The sequence below is a fragment of the Palaemon carinicauda genome, chromosome 1 (genome assembly GCF_036898095.1).
Source record: "Palaemon carinicauda isolate YSFRI2023 chromosome 1, ASM3689809v2, whole genome shotgun sequence".
NCBI classification, from domain to species: Eukaryota; Metazoa; Arthropoda; class Malacostraca; order Decapoda; family Palaemonidae; genus Palaemon; species Palaemon carinicauda.
The window spans coordinates 41,066,673-41,084,172 of record NC_090725.1 but is presented as its reverse complement, the minus strand read 5'-3'; the positions used below and the strand labels follow the sequence as shown (position 1 = coordinate 41,084,172).

The window sequence follows — 17,500 nt, the reverse complement described above, 5'->3', positions numbered from 1 at the left end:
CAAGATGCTATAAGCTGAAGGGCTCCAACAAGGAGAAATAGCCCAGTGAGGAGAGGAAATAAGAAAATAGATAAAAGATATGAAAAATAATGTATATTTAAAATTAAATATGTCAGCCTGTTCAACTCAAAAACATCTGCTGCTAGTTTGAACTTCTGTATTAGTGTTATTTGGTGTGTGAGTATTTGTCGAATGATTCTCTGTATAAACTCCCTGAGTTAACTGACCATTAATTAAGTCTTGAAAAGGAATTATTGCTGACCTAGCATTAACTAAATTTAGTGCTCTGAGTTTTGTGGTCATTATGCTCATTATATCCTTTCCTTCTTTATTATTATTATTATTATTATTATTATTATTATTATTATTATTATTATTATTATTATTATTTTTAGCTAAGCTAGAACCCTAGTTGGAAAAGCAGGATACCATAAGCCCAAGGGCTTCAATTGGAAAAAAATAGTCCAGTGAGGAAAGGAAATAAGGAAATGAACTTCTTGTCTATTGAACCAGTGATGAGTATTATGCTTTACTTGATCACATGTTTGTGTTGGCATGTTGGTAACGTCCTTGCCTGGTGATTGCCAGACTGGGGTTTGAGTCCCACTCAAACTCGTTAGTTCCTTTGGTCGCTGCAACCTAACCATCCTTGTAAGCTAAGGATGGAGGGTTTGTGAGAGCCTAGAGGTGTATCTGCTGAGTCACTCAGCAGCCATTGCCTGGCCCATCCTGGTCTTAGGTTGAATAAAGAGGGTGCTTCGGAGCTGATATAATTAGTTTTTATGAAATTGTCTTGCTTGCTAGGGCAATGTCACTGTCCCTTGCCTCTGCCATTCACGAGTGGCCTTCAAACCTTTATGTTTGTCATCTCCTGACGTGAAGGCAGCGTATACAGCGGTGGTCTTATAGTTCTGAGTTGCAGCTAGATATTATGATGAAGACAATAACATTTGTGTTGATTTGGATTAACTAAAATAAAAACCGGATTTTATACAAAATGATAATTTCATCAACTGGCTACTTTCTCTGGAGCATGGCTTGATTGCAATTTAAGTTCTAATTAGCAAGAGATTTATTTTTTTTTGCCATTTACAAAATATATGATGTTTGAGGCTATATGAGCAACATAATGAAAAGGCAAAGCTTATTCTTCCAATATATATATATATATATATATATATATATATATATATATATATATACACAAATAGATATACTGTATATATATATATATATATATATATATATATATATATATATATATATATATATATACACACACACAGGTATAATCTAGATAAACTGAGGAACGAGGAAGTAAAAACTGCCTTCAAAGTAAGAGTAGGAGGACGTTTTGAACCACTAATAGGACTCGAGACAACAGAGGAAAAGTGGCGTCGGGGACGAGACATAATTAAAGAGGAAGCCGACAGTATTTTGGGAAGGAGGAGAGCAAAGCAACAGTGGGTCACAGAGGAAGTATTGGATGCATGCCAAGAGAGGAGAGAAGCAAAAAAGACAAAGAATGAAAACCCATCCCAAGAAAACAAAGCATGTTATAGACAAAAGTGTAGAGCGGTGGACAATAAATGCAAAAGAGCAAAAATAAAATGGATAGAAGACCTGTGTAAAACATCTGAGGAATGTTTCAGAAACGGCCATTCAAGAGAGCTATTCACCGCAGTAGACAGATTAACAAGGGGTTGGAAAAACAATGGAATTGCTGTAAGAGATGCAGATGGCAACAAGGTATCAGCAACGGCTGATGTTGAGAAGATCTGGAAAACGCACTACGAGGAACAACTAAAAGAAAGTGGAAGACGGGTAACTGGAGAAGATTATCCAGAACTAAGAGGAGAGCTATGGAACATACAGGAAACGCCAGATCTCCTGATAGAAGAAGTGGGAAAAGCTTTAAGAGCTATGTCAAGTGGGAAAGCACCAGGAATAGATGGACTACCAAAGGAATTGCTTGAAGCTGGCGGTGAAATGGTAGAAAGATGGTTGTGTGATTTATGCAAGGATATAGTAGATGGACAAGCAGCTCCAAATGATTGGATTGAAAACATTATAATTCCAACACACAAGAAAGGGGACACCACCTTATGCAAAAATTATAGGCCTATCAGTTTATTACCACATGCTTATAAAGTTTTAGCAAAAATCATACAAAGTAGAATAGCAAGGCAAGAAGCGGAAATAATTGATGAGGGTCAAGCAGGATTTAGGGTGGGTAGAGGAACAATCGATCATATATTCACCTTCTCACAAATAATAGAAAATTTCTGGGAGAAGGAAAAAGATCTGTATTGTGTATTTATTGACTTCAGGCAAGCGTTTGACTCCATATGGAGGGAAGGAATGATTAGGATTTTGAAGGAATGGGGATTAGAACCAAAAATACTGGAAACCATCAGGAGATTGTATGAAAGGACATCGGCTAGAGTAAGAAAAGGAAAGTGTTTGACAGAAGAGTTCATAACCACTGGTGGGGTTATACAGGGTTGCCCACTATCACCACACCTCTTCAACCTATACTTGGAATGGGTTATGAGAATGGCACTTGGAGATTATGAGGGTGGCATAGATATAGGAGGGACAAAAATATCTAACATGAGGTATGCAGATGACATAGTGCTTTTAGCAGAAACTAAGGAGGAACTTCAGAGAGTGTTGAGAATGGTGGAGGAGCAGTGCAGTAGATATGAATTAGTGATAAATAGAGAGAAAACCAAAAGTATGAAAATTGGACGCCAGAGAGGCCTTAGAAATACAGCTATCAGAGGGAGAAATGGAACAAGTCAATGAGTTTAAATATTTGGGAGTGTTTTTCACAGCAGATGGAAAGATGGAAAGAGCAATTCAAGACCGAATCTCAAGTGACCAGAAAGCATTTGGAAGGCTAAGAAGAATCTGGAAAGATAGAAATATATCCATTAAGTTGAAAATTAGGCTATTAAGAGCAATAGTAATCCCCACAGTGATATACGGTGCTGAATGCTGGATACTGAAGAAGAGAGAAGAGAAAAAGTTATTAGCCTTTGAAATGAAATGTCTGAGAAGAATCTGTGGTGTAAGATGGGAGGACAGAATTACGAACGAGAGAGTGAGAGAAATGGCTGGTGTTGAGGACACAATTCTGATTAGAGTGGAAGATATTCAGAGGAGATGGTTTGGGCATGTACAGAGGGTGGAACAGGGCATATGGCCAAAGATAGTGCTTCATGGTCAAGTGGCCGGAAATAGACCGAGAGGACGACCAAGAGATACATGGGTGAAAACCTTCAAGAAAGCAAATAGAGGCGAGACATTTCAGCAGCTGGCACAGATGGCATTGGATAGGAGTCTCTGGAGAGAATGGCGATATCGGATGCAGGACCCGACCCGGAGAATTCCGGACGGGATTTAGTGAGTGTGATATATATATATATATATATATATATATATATATATATATATATATATATATATATATATATATATATATATATTATGAAACCCAACACTTACTGAGGGCGTATCTTTTATGGTTGGTGGTTCAAGTCCGATATATTATGAGCAAATATTCCGCAATGTAAGTTGAGAGCATATTACTGTGTTAAGACTAAAATTGAGAACAAAATTATATGTGGCAGATTTCATTTTCATGCACTGCTATTTCTCATTAAAAATGCAGTTATATTTGTTTTGTTGATGGGTGAATTTTTATTGTATTTCATGAGATTTTTTATTGAAGATACTGCTAAAGATTTGCATTAAAAACGGTGAATATCCTGGAATAAAAGTTGCCAGACATTTACCGTTTCAAAAACGTAAATATTCACGTAAAGGAGTAATATTACGGCCACCAACTCGTAAAAGATAATAATAAAATAGGGTAAGAATTACGGTTACCTGTATTTTACTGAAATACGACTGAGATCAGTATATTTCTAAGGTGAATTTCTGATTAAAATTACGTTTTTTTAACTGTGTAGATACTTTGCCCTTTTCATAATAAACGATATGGAGTACTTAAATAGTGTTTATCTTTTACTATGTAATATAAATAAACCCTTAGATCTCAATAAATTTATTCCCTTTCGAATCCTTTCAAGAGAGTTATTTATGAAAGTTACTCCCTTTGTATTGAACATTTCATGTTCAAGTTATAGCAGACTGGCTTTATTGTTCTTTGGATTGATTGGCTTATGGAGAGGTCGGGATTAATCAATGTCCATCTTACCCAGGAGTCAATTTTACTTTGATACTGTTTATTTGTTTCATCTAAAACCGGTTTACCCGGTCGAACGGTTTATCAAACGTAGTTCGACAGACAAGTGTTTGAAGTGATGTTCGAACGTGTGAACGGGGTATTTGGTTGTCGAACACGTGCGTCGAACGGTTCGAAGAAAATCTGTTCTCGCTTGACTTTTGTGGGCCAGGCTTCATAGTCCACAAAACTTATGCATTTGTGGCTGACTCCCCCTCTTCCAACCGTTTGACATGTAGGATTGACAACCTGGTTCGACCAACCGTTTGACCGTGTCAACCCCGCTCAACATTGATATTACATGTTGGTGGTAATTCTAGTGAAGGCTACCCTATGATCCCGTAACTTCTGAGTACCTTAGCTTCAGGTGGTATATCTTAGCAATCCATGTTTGCCAATAGCTAAAAGGTTTAAAGGCTGCTCATGAATGGAAGAGGCCTTATCTAGCAGAACAAGGCTCTAGAGACTAGCCATATATGTGATCAGCACCCAAGCCACCTCCCGGCTTAAGCTAGGACGAAGGAGGGCCAGGATATCACGGCTAATGACTCCGTAGATAGACCTATAGGCTCCCCCAACACCCTTATCCTTAGCTCACAAGGATGCTGAGGTTGCAGTGACCTAAGAAACCAATGAGTTTGAGAGGGACTCGAACCCCAGTCAGGCGTTCGCCAGTCAGGGACGTATAAGCGGATGAGCAACCTGGTGGAATAACTAGAGATATGGGTGTGGGGGAAATGCCTCCCCTAAATCACGAAGAAGTCGCTGGCAGTAGGGTGACGGATTGGGTTTACGGCGATAGACAAGATGTCCCCTTGGTTTTTACTCTCGATGCCTGGCGGATGATCGTACTGGAATCAGTTTGGACCGGCAGGGGTCACTTGCCTTAGTTAGGCCTTGGGCACAACTGGCCGTACTACCAGCTACGGGGGTTATACGGGCGAAATTTGTGTGAAATCGTGGGTATGACGCAAGGGGTACGCAACAGTCTTTGACCTCGTAACCCGCCGTATACCAGCGGCAGAATCTTCACTCGCTGCACTAAAATGTTCTGCGCCAGTCAAGAAAATTTTTAGTCGCAGACAGGATGCACGTCTGACGCAAGTAAGCCATGCGTGTGACTTACGTGCAACTTACGTGCCGTAGGATTTTCTGTGGCATGATCTCCGCACATTGGTCGAACGTGTAATTTGCGTGTAACTTGCGTCACAAGTACGAGCCCCGCACGTTTGTCGTACGGAATTAAAGGAAGTATATGTAGATGCTGCGGCTGGTATACGGCGGGCTACGAGGTCAAAGACTGTTGCGTGCCCCCACGATTTCACACAAATTTTGCCCGTATACCCCCCGTAGCTGGTAGTACGGCCAGTTGTGCCCAAGGCCTTACATCTCAGGAGTTCATGGGTATGACTGAAAAATTCCCAGACACGTACGGCTAAAAAATTCATACGGGGAGTTGTGCCCAAGGCCTTAGATAGGCACTGTGCCTCACAAGGAGCAAACTATCCATTGATGAATTTACCCAATGAATCCTGTTTGAGGTCCTTTGCGTCAATAGGCGTGGGAGGAGATGATGATGTTAATGATACGATATTGGGGTTACTGAGCTTCATAGATGACTAGTCACTGTTTCTATATTTCACATAATTCCTCTGATGGTTTCTCTTCGCTTATCTTTAAAAATGGGTTGTGGTGACTTATGTGGTAACGTTCCTGACTTGTGATTGCCAGACTATGGTTCAAGTCCCGCTCAAACTCGTTAGTTCCTTTTGGTCGCTGCAACTTCAGCACCCTTGTGAGCTAAGGATCGACAGTTTTGGGGAGCCTGTAAGTTTACCCAATGAGTCATAGGCAGCCATTGCCTGGCCCTCCTTGGTCTTAGCTTGGGTGAAGAGTGGGCTTGGGCACTGATCATATGTATATATGGTCAATCTCCTGGGCATTGTCCTGCTTGATAGGGCAATGTCACTGTCCCTTGCATCTGCCATTCATGAGCGGCCGTTGAACTTTTAAATGGAAATAAATATAAAATAATGGAGGGAGTTAGGCTGAGATGATATTACAATGAAGCTCATTTAATTAAAGATGAAATTGCTTCTAAGTTGAACCATTTATAGGCGATATGTTCTTATTTAGGGACATTTCTAGGCTAGAAATAACGGTGCCAAAATTGGTATTCTTTATGATATAAAAATTGCTGTTGTTGCAAAAAGGATAATTTTTGTTTTTGTTTCATTAATAACCATTATTGGACTTATATTGATGATACAGAAATGTCGCGTTTGGGCTTGCTCGCACTCCCCAAGAGAGATTAGTTCACCCAACTTTTAACTGGGCTCTACGAGATACTAGAAGAGTTGGAAGACCCAGGCCTGCATGGCTAAGGACAATGAAGCGTGACGTAGGATATGATGGATGGAAAAGTATTGATTTAAAAGCATGCTCTTCGCACCACCCGGCCCCCCCCCCCCCGAGAGATTATTTCACCCAACTTTCAACTGGGCTCCAGAAAGCGCTAGAAGAGTTGGAAGACCCAGGCCTACATGATTGAGGACTGTGAATCATGAAGTAGGAGATGATGAATGGAGAAAAAATTATTTAAAAGCTCAAGATAAAGACGAGTGGCGAAATCTAACCGAGGCTCTTTTCGTCAATAGGCGTAGGAGGAGGTGATGATGTTGATTACGATGATGATGAAGAATAAAGAATAATATAGTATAACTCACAATAATAATTTCAAGTAACTCTTGTGATCATATGATCTCTGCTCCTCTGACCTAAAAGAAAAAAAAATAGAAAAGAATAGTTTGTCTTTTCTGAAATAAATAAATAAAAAAAAAAAAAAAAACTGATGTTCGTGTTATTGGATTATTGTTTCATTCATCCACACACATGTAAGTATAGTACACTGTTGAATAAAAAAATAATCAGAAACTCTCCGTAAAAAATATACTGTTTTCTGCCGTATTTAAGCAAAATATAGGCGACCGTAATCTTACCCTACTTTGTCATTATATTTTACGGGTTGGAGACCATAATATCACTCTTTTACGTCAATATATCGTTTTTTTTTTTTCTTTTTTTTAAAGGGTATATGCCTGGCAGTATTTATTCCCGGGTTTTTACTCTTTCTTTATGGCACATTTCTAGCAATGTAGGATAAATTAAAAGCAATATAGTCATTGTATTAACGTGAATTGCATGGAAATAAGTATTTTAGAATGTTGAATATTGGTAACATGTAACCTCCTTCATCTTGTTTTAATGTTGATGCGTATAAGGCAATGAAACGGTATTTTCCAGGATGCTAAAAGGAATTCGTGTCGTTGATAAGTTCTTTTATATCACTAATCAGCAATTATTATATTGATGATTAAGAAGATATCTCAAAGACTCTCAAACACCTGTACGGTGTTCTTCTTTGATGATTAAACTAATGGCTTTAAAGGTTTAAAGGCCGTTCATGAATGGCAGAGGCAAGAGACAGTAATATCACCTTAACTAACAGGATAATGCCGTATTTTGAATGATCATATAGGCATATGATCAGAGCCTAAGCCCCCTCTCCACCCATGCTAGGACCAGGGAGGGCCAAGCAATGGCTGCTGATGACTCGGTAGATAAATCTATAGGCTCCCCTAAAACTACTATCCTTAGCTCACAAGGAGGGTGAGGTTGCAGACATTACAAAAAACGATTGAGCTTGACCGTGATTCGAACCCCAGACCGCCAGATCGCCAAGCAAGGACCTATCCAGTAGATCACCACAACCCTAAGCATGTGGGTATGATTAGCGACTCGCTTACTGTCTAAAAATCTCCACCAATAGAAGCAGTTTTAAGAATGGCATGTATTGAACTTAAGAAATTCTGGCTCTTTAAATTGTTCAATGATGGTAAGATCCTTCGTTGCAATCTATTAACCCTATGATAATTCATTGGTTCAAGTTGTATCTAGAGAACATATAGAGTGCTCTGTATTTAGAAGAGACCACTGCTTAGATATCGTCACAGGATTATGGTGGCCTAAGCTGTAACGTCCCTGACTGGTAATCGCCAGACTGGGGTTCGAATCCAGCTCAAACTCGTTAGTTCCTTTGGTGGCTGAAACTTCACCATCCTTGTTAGGTAAGGATGGGCAGGTTAGGGGAGCCTGAAGGTCTACCTGCTGAATCATCAGCAGCCATTGCCTGGCCTTCCTTGGTCCTAACTTGGTTGGAGAGGGGACTTGGGTGCTGATTATATATGTGGTCAGTCTCTAGGGCGTTGTCCTGTTTGATAGGGCAACGTTCCTGTTCCTTCCTTCTGCCATTCATCTGTGGGCTTTAAACAGACAGTTTTGAGCTATTTCTAGTTTTATTTATCAAATACAACGAGTCAATCTAATTCACGTTGGCTTCCTACAACAAAAGGCCGATTGTTTTCCTTGTCTGATTGTTACTTATTCATCCATTGATATCAATGGATATTCATTTTCAGTGTGGGTTTGAAAAACTCTCTCCTGAATTGGGGAAAAGTTTAATACCTTGTTTAAGAGTTTGAATATGTTATTTGTAAAGTGGGTCAAGAGAAAAGCTTTATTTTTTTAATGGTTAATTAATGAATCTAGTTCCAATAACCTAAGAATTAATATGTTTATATATATAACAGACTGTGCTTTCAATTTAATTTCAGCTATAATCATAATGATTGAAATTATTAAAATTATATGAAAATTATGATAATTATAAAAATTATGATCATTATATAAATTATAATTATGAAAATTTGAAGGAATTACAAAATTATAATTTTGATTATTGTAATATTTCTAAAAATCATTAAAATCATTGACATTTTTAAATCTAACTATAAACACTTTGGAAAGTTTACTAAGACAATAGATCTTGGTAAAGTTATTCCATAGAAAGGTTTTCGTTCTCATTAAAAGAATATATCATAAAATGATTTCTCATGTATTATTTCAGTAAATATATTCCTTATGAAATATTTAAATGATATAAATGTATTGTATAAGAGAAAGGAAATCACAATTTTTTATTGTTTAATCATTGATTATGTACGATTATAGAAATGTGTGGGTAGAATAAATTGCTTTTTACAAATATCATAATTCATATGTTGATACATATAAGTTTGTATCCGAAGGGGGTATTTATTGTATATATGCACAGAAAATAGATTTGCATTTCAAAATTATAGTATTATTGATATTTGATATGAACCTCAAGGCTAACATTTTATCTAATTATTATTATTATTATTATTATTATTATTATTATTATTATTATTATTATTATTATTATTATTATTATTATTATTATTATTATTATTATTATTACTTGTTAAGCTACATCCCTACTTGGAAAAGCCGAATGCTTTAAGCTCAAGGTCTCCAACATGGAAAAACAGCCCAGTGAGGAATGGGAGAAAGGAAATAGATAACGTGAAAGAGAAGTAATGAACAATTGAAATATCTTAAGAACAAAGCAACATCAAAATAAATCTTTCAAATATGGGCTATAAAAAATTTCTAGAAAAAACAGTAGGAAGAGAAATAAGATAGAGTAGTGTGCCCGAGTGTACCTTCAAGCAAGAGAACTCTAACCCAAGACAGTGGAAGACCATGGTACAGAGGCTAAAACACTATCGAAGACTAGAGAAGAATGGTTTGATTTGACAGTGTCCATCTCCTAGAAGAACTGCTTGCCATAGCTATATAATCTCTTCTACCCTTACCAAGACTTAAGTAGCCACAGAGTCTATTCGTAATACGTTTTATTTGGTCTTTATTGTAACATCCTATTGAAAAGTGAAAATCACTAGCAAACCTTCATCTAACGTCACCTTAACGATCAAAGAATGATGCAAACTTGAAATCAGAATAACGGATATGAAATGTGATATGAAAACTGTGTTCATCAGATCCAATACAGTGGTATATATAATGTTTAATGTTTATATTTACAATTGATATTGTTTAGAAAATTAAATTTCACTAACAAGCCTCCTGGCTATGTAGATTTACTTTCATTAAACAAAACACAATTTTCAACGATATGCTAAAAGCTAACTTCTGAATTATATATATATATATATATATATATATATATATATATATATATATATATATATATATATATATATATATATATATATGTATATTGACGATCTATCGCTGAGGCATGCGATGTATATATTTGTCACTATGCTGGAGGAAGCATCAGAAAAACGAAATTCACCTGTACAAAAAAAAAATGAATGTGTTTATGAAATCCCATGTAACCAATGCAATAAAAGATATGTAGGACAAAGTGGTATAGACCTTGAAACAAGACTAAAACAACAGATATAATGTTCGAATAGGAAAGCAAACAAGTATTTTGTTTCAGCATATGAGTAACTATAATCACACCATTAATTGGAAAGGGGCATAAGAAATTTTACATTGTAAGGACATAACAAAACGCAATATCATAGAATCATGTATCAAAGAAAAACCGTGTAGAATTGATCAACAATAGCTAAGGAATGTATAAACTTGATGAACTACTTATAAAACGGATTTTGAGCGAAGCGAAAAATCTATTTTTGGGTGAGGTAGCCATGTCGTCCTGATGGACGTTCCTAAAGGGTAGCTTCCTAGGGTATATTTGACTACAGTGATATTCCCAGAGAATTTTACCTTAAGGTATCCAGAATTCTAACTCCTGGAGTGAATATCCCTAAATAATCTCACAGGGATACCGCATAATATCAGAGGACGTATTCTTGACACGTCACATAGGTAGCTTCACCATGAACAGTATTAACGCTTCGAGGGGTTACAGTGACAAGAATCTGAAACGAGAATGAAAAGAGAGCCGCTCATAAGGCATCTCTCCTATTCCGTTTCCAGTGTGTATCTGATGAAGGCGGTAGCGCCCTCTTTATTCCTTGTAGCGATATACGAGATGCTACAGATACTGTATTATAGGGAGGGGTCAATAAGCCTTTTTACAATAAAAGGAAGGCCGGGTCCATCAGGATGACATGGCTACCTCACCCAAAAATAGATTTTTCGCTTCGCTCAAAATTCGTTTTTTTGGCTCAGGCCATGTCGTCCTGATGGAAGTTTACCAGAGCATTACTGTATCTGTGGATTCTCAATCGGTGCCGTACTCTCAAGAAAGTATTTTCCTGGTCCGTCTAGACCTAGAGACCTATGATGTTACCGTCATACATCATTTCATCTAAGCATGAACTATGTTAGTGCTTCCTTCCCCCTACAGGGAAGAGTCGTACTAGACTCTGGAAAAAGTCTCGAGGAGTACATAATAACTATGAATGACAAAATGACAAGCTTGTATAGTGGTCTCGCCCTATACATTATAAAGCAAAGTTTGTATAAGAGTCACCATTGTCAGTATGAATTTGTGACACCTTCCCCAATGTGACTACTCTTATTAACTATTGGATAATGGTTGTATCCGCATAGGAACAAATTTTACCTCTTTGCCACCAACCCGTTAGGGTACCACGTCAACCCTTCCAAGGAAGGGATAGAGTGAGTGGACTTTTGCTTGAAACAGGGAACAGTCTCGAAAGACATACCATGATAAAAATATCCATATTTTAATCTTAGTGCTCAGTACATTTCTAATAAAATGAGTGTGGGCGAATAAGACGCAGGGTTCACTATGAACTTGTTTATTAAAATTTAATAAACATACATATCAGATCAACATTTATAAAATTTATAGAATGTGGATGATATGCGTTAAAGCATAAAGAAAAAATAGTCAACAGAAAATATTGTTTCGTCTACTAGGAAACAGATTTGCCACTTCAATTGAATTATTAATAATAATGATATAGTCTGTATACTGTTTATTTACACTAGCATAAAAAATGCTTGGCACAAGTGTTCGTATTATGCTATAGTTCACCGACGTCTATGGAACAGTTCGTAAGGCCACTTTCATGGCCTATCGCTCAGTGTGTAGTAACATACAGTGACTACACACGCACCCTCTTAATTAATCGTCCCAAATTAATTACGCTGTTCCTCGCAGATTTAAAACGGAAGGTTAAAGAATTCTACCTACTCCTACCACAGACCTCTTAAGTTGCTCCACTTGCTTCGCATAGTGCATAAAGAACACCTTGGATGACTACCAGCCGGTGTACAAACAAGGATGTTCAAAGTCCATATAATTAAAGTAATTTTATGGAAGAGGCAACTTTCCTCGGATCATGACTAACAGGTGTACTGTCTGGATCCGTTCTGCGAATAACACGGGTGATTTTTGCCCTTAGTTATAGATAACTTTGAACCCAGGGTTTCTCTTCTGAACAGCTGTTCTCCCATAAAGTCTGAAGTTATATGACGATAAACATTTAGGCACTCCACTGGACATAGAGATGCATCTTACTTCAGAGGGCAGATTCTCTAGGGACCCCACCTGTTGGTGGGTAGCTTGTTCCTGGTAAGAAACGTTGGGTCTGGAAATAGATTCAGTTCTCCCTCCAAGAACTGGACGTGGCCTTCCTCTCTAGAGAGAGCCACTATTTCACTAACCCTGGCCCCCAAAGCGAGTACAAACAGAAATATGACTTAAATTCAAAACCTTCTATGCGCATTTCACATTGTTCATTATTTATACACAATGAAGAATCATATCTAATAACCATGTAAAGGGTCTTTGGATGCACTGAAGGGCTAAGCCCAGCATGGGCCTTTGTAGTTCATTAAGAACGTCGTTAGAAAGGTCAACCTGTAAGGCATATGGTATCTGACTTTCAAGGCAGGCTTGAACAATAGAATTGTGTTGGCTGCTAAACCTTGCTCATGAAGGTGAATGAAGAATGATAAATCTGTCAAGATTTCTTTTGGTTTCTTCGCCTTGACAAAGGATATCTATTTCTTCCCTGAAGCCTCATAATGTCTTCTGGTTTCCTCCAAAAGTCTAAACTGACTTTTAACACCGAATCTTTTTCTCATCGCTAAGGAGAGAAAATCATGAGATGTAGGTTCCGTGTTTTCTGTGATGGAGCGAAGACAGTCGACTTCTGTACTGGCTGAGACAGGGATGGATCCGGTAGCGGTACGAATTTTAGTCGTAGTTCCAATGCCAGAGGGAACCACATGCTATTTGGCCACTTGTGGGCCACTATTGCTGCTTTCCCTTTGAAGGATCTCAGCTTATCGAGAACCTTCAAAAGGAGGTTGTGCGGAGGGAGCAGATAAATATTGGACCATCTGTTCCAGTCTAGGGACATAGCGTCCACTGCCTCCGCTAGCGGACCCTCTATGGGGACACGTAACAATCTATTTTCTTGATGTCTTTCGTCGCAAAGAGGTCTATCTGCAGCGTCGGGACTTGGCTCGAGATGAAGGAGAACAATCCTGCGTCAAGGGACCATTCTGACTCTATAGGTGTAAACCTAGATAGAGCGTCCGCTGTCACATTGCGGAACCCTTGAATGTGAACTGCTGACAGGTGCCATTTCTTCCATTCCGCCAAACGAAATATGGCCAACATCACTTGGTTGATTTGAGGTGACCTCGACCCTTGTCGATTCAGGCATCTCACTACCACCTCGCTGTCTAGAACCGGTCTTATGTGGGTCGAGTGGCGAGGAGATACTTTCTTTAGTGTCAGAAGAACTGCCATGGCTTCTAGAAAGTTGATGTGAAATGGCTTGAAAAGATTGGACCAAACTCCTTGGTCTCTCTTCTGATGAGAGTGACCTCCCCAGCCCATAGCTACTGACGGGGGAGGAGGTTGAAGAAGTATTGATCTCTTCAACTGCTTGGCATTGGACCATGGCTTAAGAAGCGTTCGCAGTCGAGTCGGTAGAGGACTTATTAGATCTCTTCGGGCGTTTGATGCGTATTTTCTCCAGACTCCTGTTGCATCCTTTAGCTGTGCTCTTAGCACTGGGTCTGTTATCGAAGCAAACTGTAGAGAGCCCAGCACTCTCTCCTGTTCGCGTCTCGATATCCGTTTGGATTTCAATAGTCTCTTGACAGATCCTGCTATTTCTTTCCTCATCTTCCCAGGAATGGAAAGTCGATGTGACTCCAAAGTCCAGTGGATTCCCAACCACTGAAATTTTTGAGCTGGAGAAAGTAGAGACTTTTTGATGTTGATCTTGAATCCCAGATGTTCCAGGAACTGGATCACTATCTTAGAAGCTTGCATGCATTTTGTCCTGGATGCTGCCCACACCAGCCAGTCGTCCAAGTAGGCTACTACTTGGACCCCCTTTAGGCGTAATTGATGGACGGCTGCGTTCGCGAGCTTATTGAAAATCCTTGGGGCTATGTTTAGCCCGAAAAGCATGGCTCTGAAGGCGTAAAGTTATCTATGTAACTTGAAGCCTAGGAAGGAGGAGAGGTGACGATTAATTGGAACGTGCCAATAAGCGTCAGACAAGTCTATAGAACCAGCATATGCCCTTTTGGGCAGTAGGGTCCTTATGTGATGAAGTGTGAGCATTATGAACTTGTAGTTCACTATGAACTTGTTGAGTGGCGACAAGTCTAGAATGACTCTGAGTTTTTCTGAGTCCTTCTTTGGAACACAAAACAGCCTTCCTTGGAATTTGATGGACTTAACTTTCCGGATTACTCTTTTGTCTAAGAGCTCTCGGACATATTCTTCCAGAACGGGGGTTGAGTGTTGGAAGAATTGAGGAAATTGCGGTAGAGGACTGCCCCAGCTCCAACCTAGTCCATTCTTAATTAGGCTGTGGGCCCAGGGATCGAAGGTCCAGCGATCCCTAAATAGCTGTAGTCTCCCTCCTACTGGAAATATCTCACTTCTGCTGTTGTGGACCTGATGCCTTGCCTCCTTGACCGTGTCCTCCCCTGGATCCCCTTCCTCTTGAAGGGCGTCTAGAAGAACCTCTGGCTGTTTCTCTAGCTTTCGCACGAAAGGAAGAAGTCTGCCTTTCAAAGGCTGGGTTAAGAACTGGCGACTGTGTCGCCACTTGTTGAGGTACCAGCTGGTACGTGGTTGGAGGTTGTGCTACTATCTGAGGTACCGCGGTCACAGGAAGTTGTTGTTGTTGCTGTTGGTATGGTTTAGCCGGCTGAGAGGATGGCCTAGGCCTTTTTGTCTTCTTCTTGGGTTGGGGACCCTCATCTGGAGAAGACTTTCTCTTAAAATCTAAGCCCCACTTTTTGAGAAGGTTCCTATTCTGTGTGGCGGCCTTATCTACTACCTCTTTAACCACTTCATTGGGAAAGAGGTCTTGACCCCAGATACGAGAGGATATCAGTCTCCTCGGTTCGTGCCTCACCGCAGCCGAGGCAAACACAAACTCTCTACAGTTTCTCCTAGCTTTAATAAAGCTATAGAGATCCTTCGTAACTGTAGCCAGATGGGTTTTGGCCATTACCATGAACATGTCCTGGTTCTTGAGGTCACTTGCCATCGTTTTTAATGTCGTCTGCAACGACATCGATGCCGTAAGTCTTTTTTTCGTCTCTTGCTCTCTGTGCAAGAGAACATCCGAGAGTTTTGGAAGTACCTCACCAAACTGACGTTCAGCAATATCAGCTTCCAGCTTCCCGACTGAGAAGGTAAGGTGGACGTCCTTCCAGTCTTCTTGGTCCAAGGGCAAGGTCAGAGATAACGGCTTGCACTCCTCCCAGGAGGGGCATGGTTTCCCTGCCTCCACCACCTTTAAGGCTGCCTTATATCCCTTTTCCATGAAGGGAAAGGCTCTGGTTGGAGAGGCCACAAAGGAGGGAAGCTTCTTACTCAAGGCTAGCACGTTTGAGTTCGTGAAGCCCCTATCTTTCATGGAGCCCGCTAGTAATGCCTGTGCTTTACTATGGTCAAGAACTATGACCTCCTTCGGCTCCGTCTCCTCCTTTAAGGCTGGCTCCTTCCTAAGACGGGCATAGCAGTCCGGATAAGAATCATTGTTGGGCCAAAATTCCACTTCTTCCAGAGGAATTGCTCCCAACTTTTCTGATATCACGATCTTCCCGGTTGTCATTGACATGTGTTCGGCATACCTCCAAGGATTGGTGTCCGAGCACAAAGGAAGATCCTTCACGTTGAGTCGCTTCTGGGGCCCACGTGATGCTGCAAGTCTACGTATCTCCAGTTTCATTGCAGCTTCCTTCTCATCATTCTTTCTTTGAATTTGTTGGATCATCTCAACAATAGAAGAAAGAGTCCTTCCCAGTTCATCTGGGATAGCAGACAATGTAGAGGGAACAGGTTCTGGGTCCGGAACCGATGTAACCGACACCTCGTCGATTTCTTCCTCTTTTACTTGAGGAGCCTGAGACAGCTCCTCCTCCTAACCTTCTCCTAGAAGGTCTTTCTCTGTAGAGTCCGACACCTCCGACATCCTATTGTCCAATTGGATGTCTTGAAGGGCGGCAGAGACTTCAGAATCTACCGGATTCTGGGGAGTTGGTATCTCCACTTGAGGCTGAGGAATGACTGCATCAGCCTGAGGTGTTTTTCTGAAAACCCCTCACCCAGGTTCGTAACTTTTCCCTGGCAGCATCCCTTGACTCCGTTGACTTAGGATTGTCAAAAGCCTCGGTAATCAGGTTAGAACATACAGTACAAACCTGAGGGTCCCAATACCGGAGATCACCTCTGGAGGCTGCGCATGCTGTGTGCCTCCTGCAAAACTGATGTCCACAGAAGTAATTACTGCGGACATTGCAGAATACACTCCCGCACTTCGGATGGTCCTCCTGTAAAGAGAAGAAAAATCCATGAGTATCATGAAGGCTTTTCACTTATGATGAAACATGTAGCTTACACAGTAAAGCTATAAAAGAAAGAAGGAAAGGCACATACTTTTACTTCCTGCCCAGCCAATTGCTGTAACCTCCCAAAATATTAAAACTAAGGTTAATTATATTCTAGAATACCTTATGTAATTTCCTAAACGGAAATTTAAGGTGTAGCTCACACCTTGAAATAAAGTTTTAATATACAGGATAGGATAGAATGAATACAGAAAGAACTCACTTTCTATATATTGTACGGTCCCAACAAAAGGCTGTACAAGATAACATTAAGTATGTTGGAAGAACTTTAGTGTTACAACAAACTATGTACTGTAGTTTATTAATGCAGTGTGTACTACACTACAAATATAGAAACCACTGTACATCGCATGCTGCTGTGCCGGCCAGCATGTGCCGGCCGGCATTTACCCCCGTATAGTTCAAAGATATACTACCTTTAACTAATAGTCGGCAGGTCACTGGTTCGCAAATGTGTGC

General features: G+C 39.9%; 1 protein-coding gene across 1 annotated transcript in view; it reads right to left on the bottom strand.

Annotated features, from left to right (window-relative positions):
- Positions 1 to 5,884: 5,884 nt before the first annotated feature.
- LOC137640849 (hemicentin-2-like) overlaps positions 5,885 to 17,500 on the bottom strand; it is a 176,109-nt gene continuing 164,493 nt past the window's right edge. The window contains exon 8 of the mRNA XM_068373332.1: positions 5,885 to 6,052. Within this exon, the coding sequence (XP_068229433.1) occupies positions 5,885 to 6,052 (168 nt within the window). The remainder of the gene's footprint in view (positions 6,053 to 17,500) is intronic.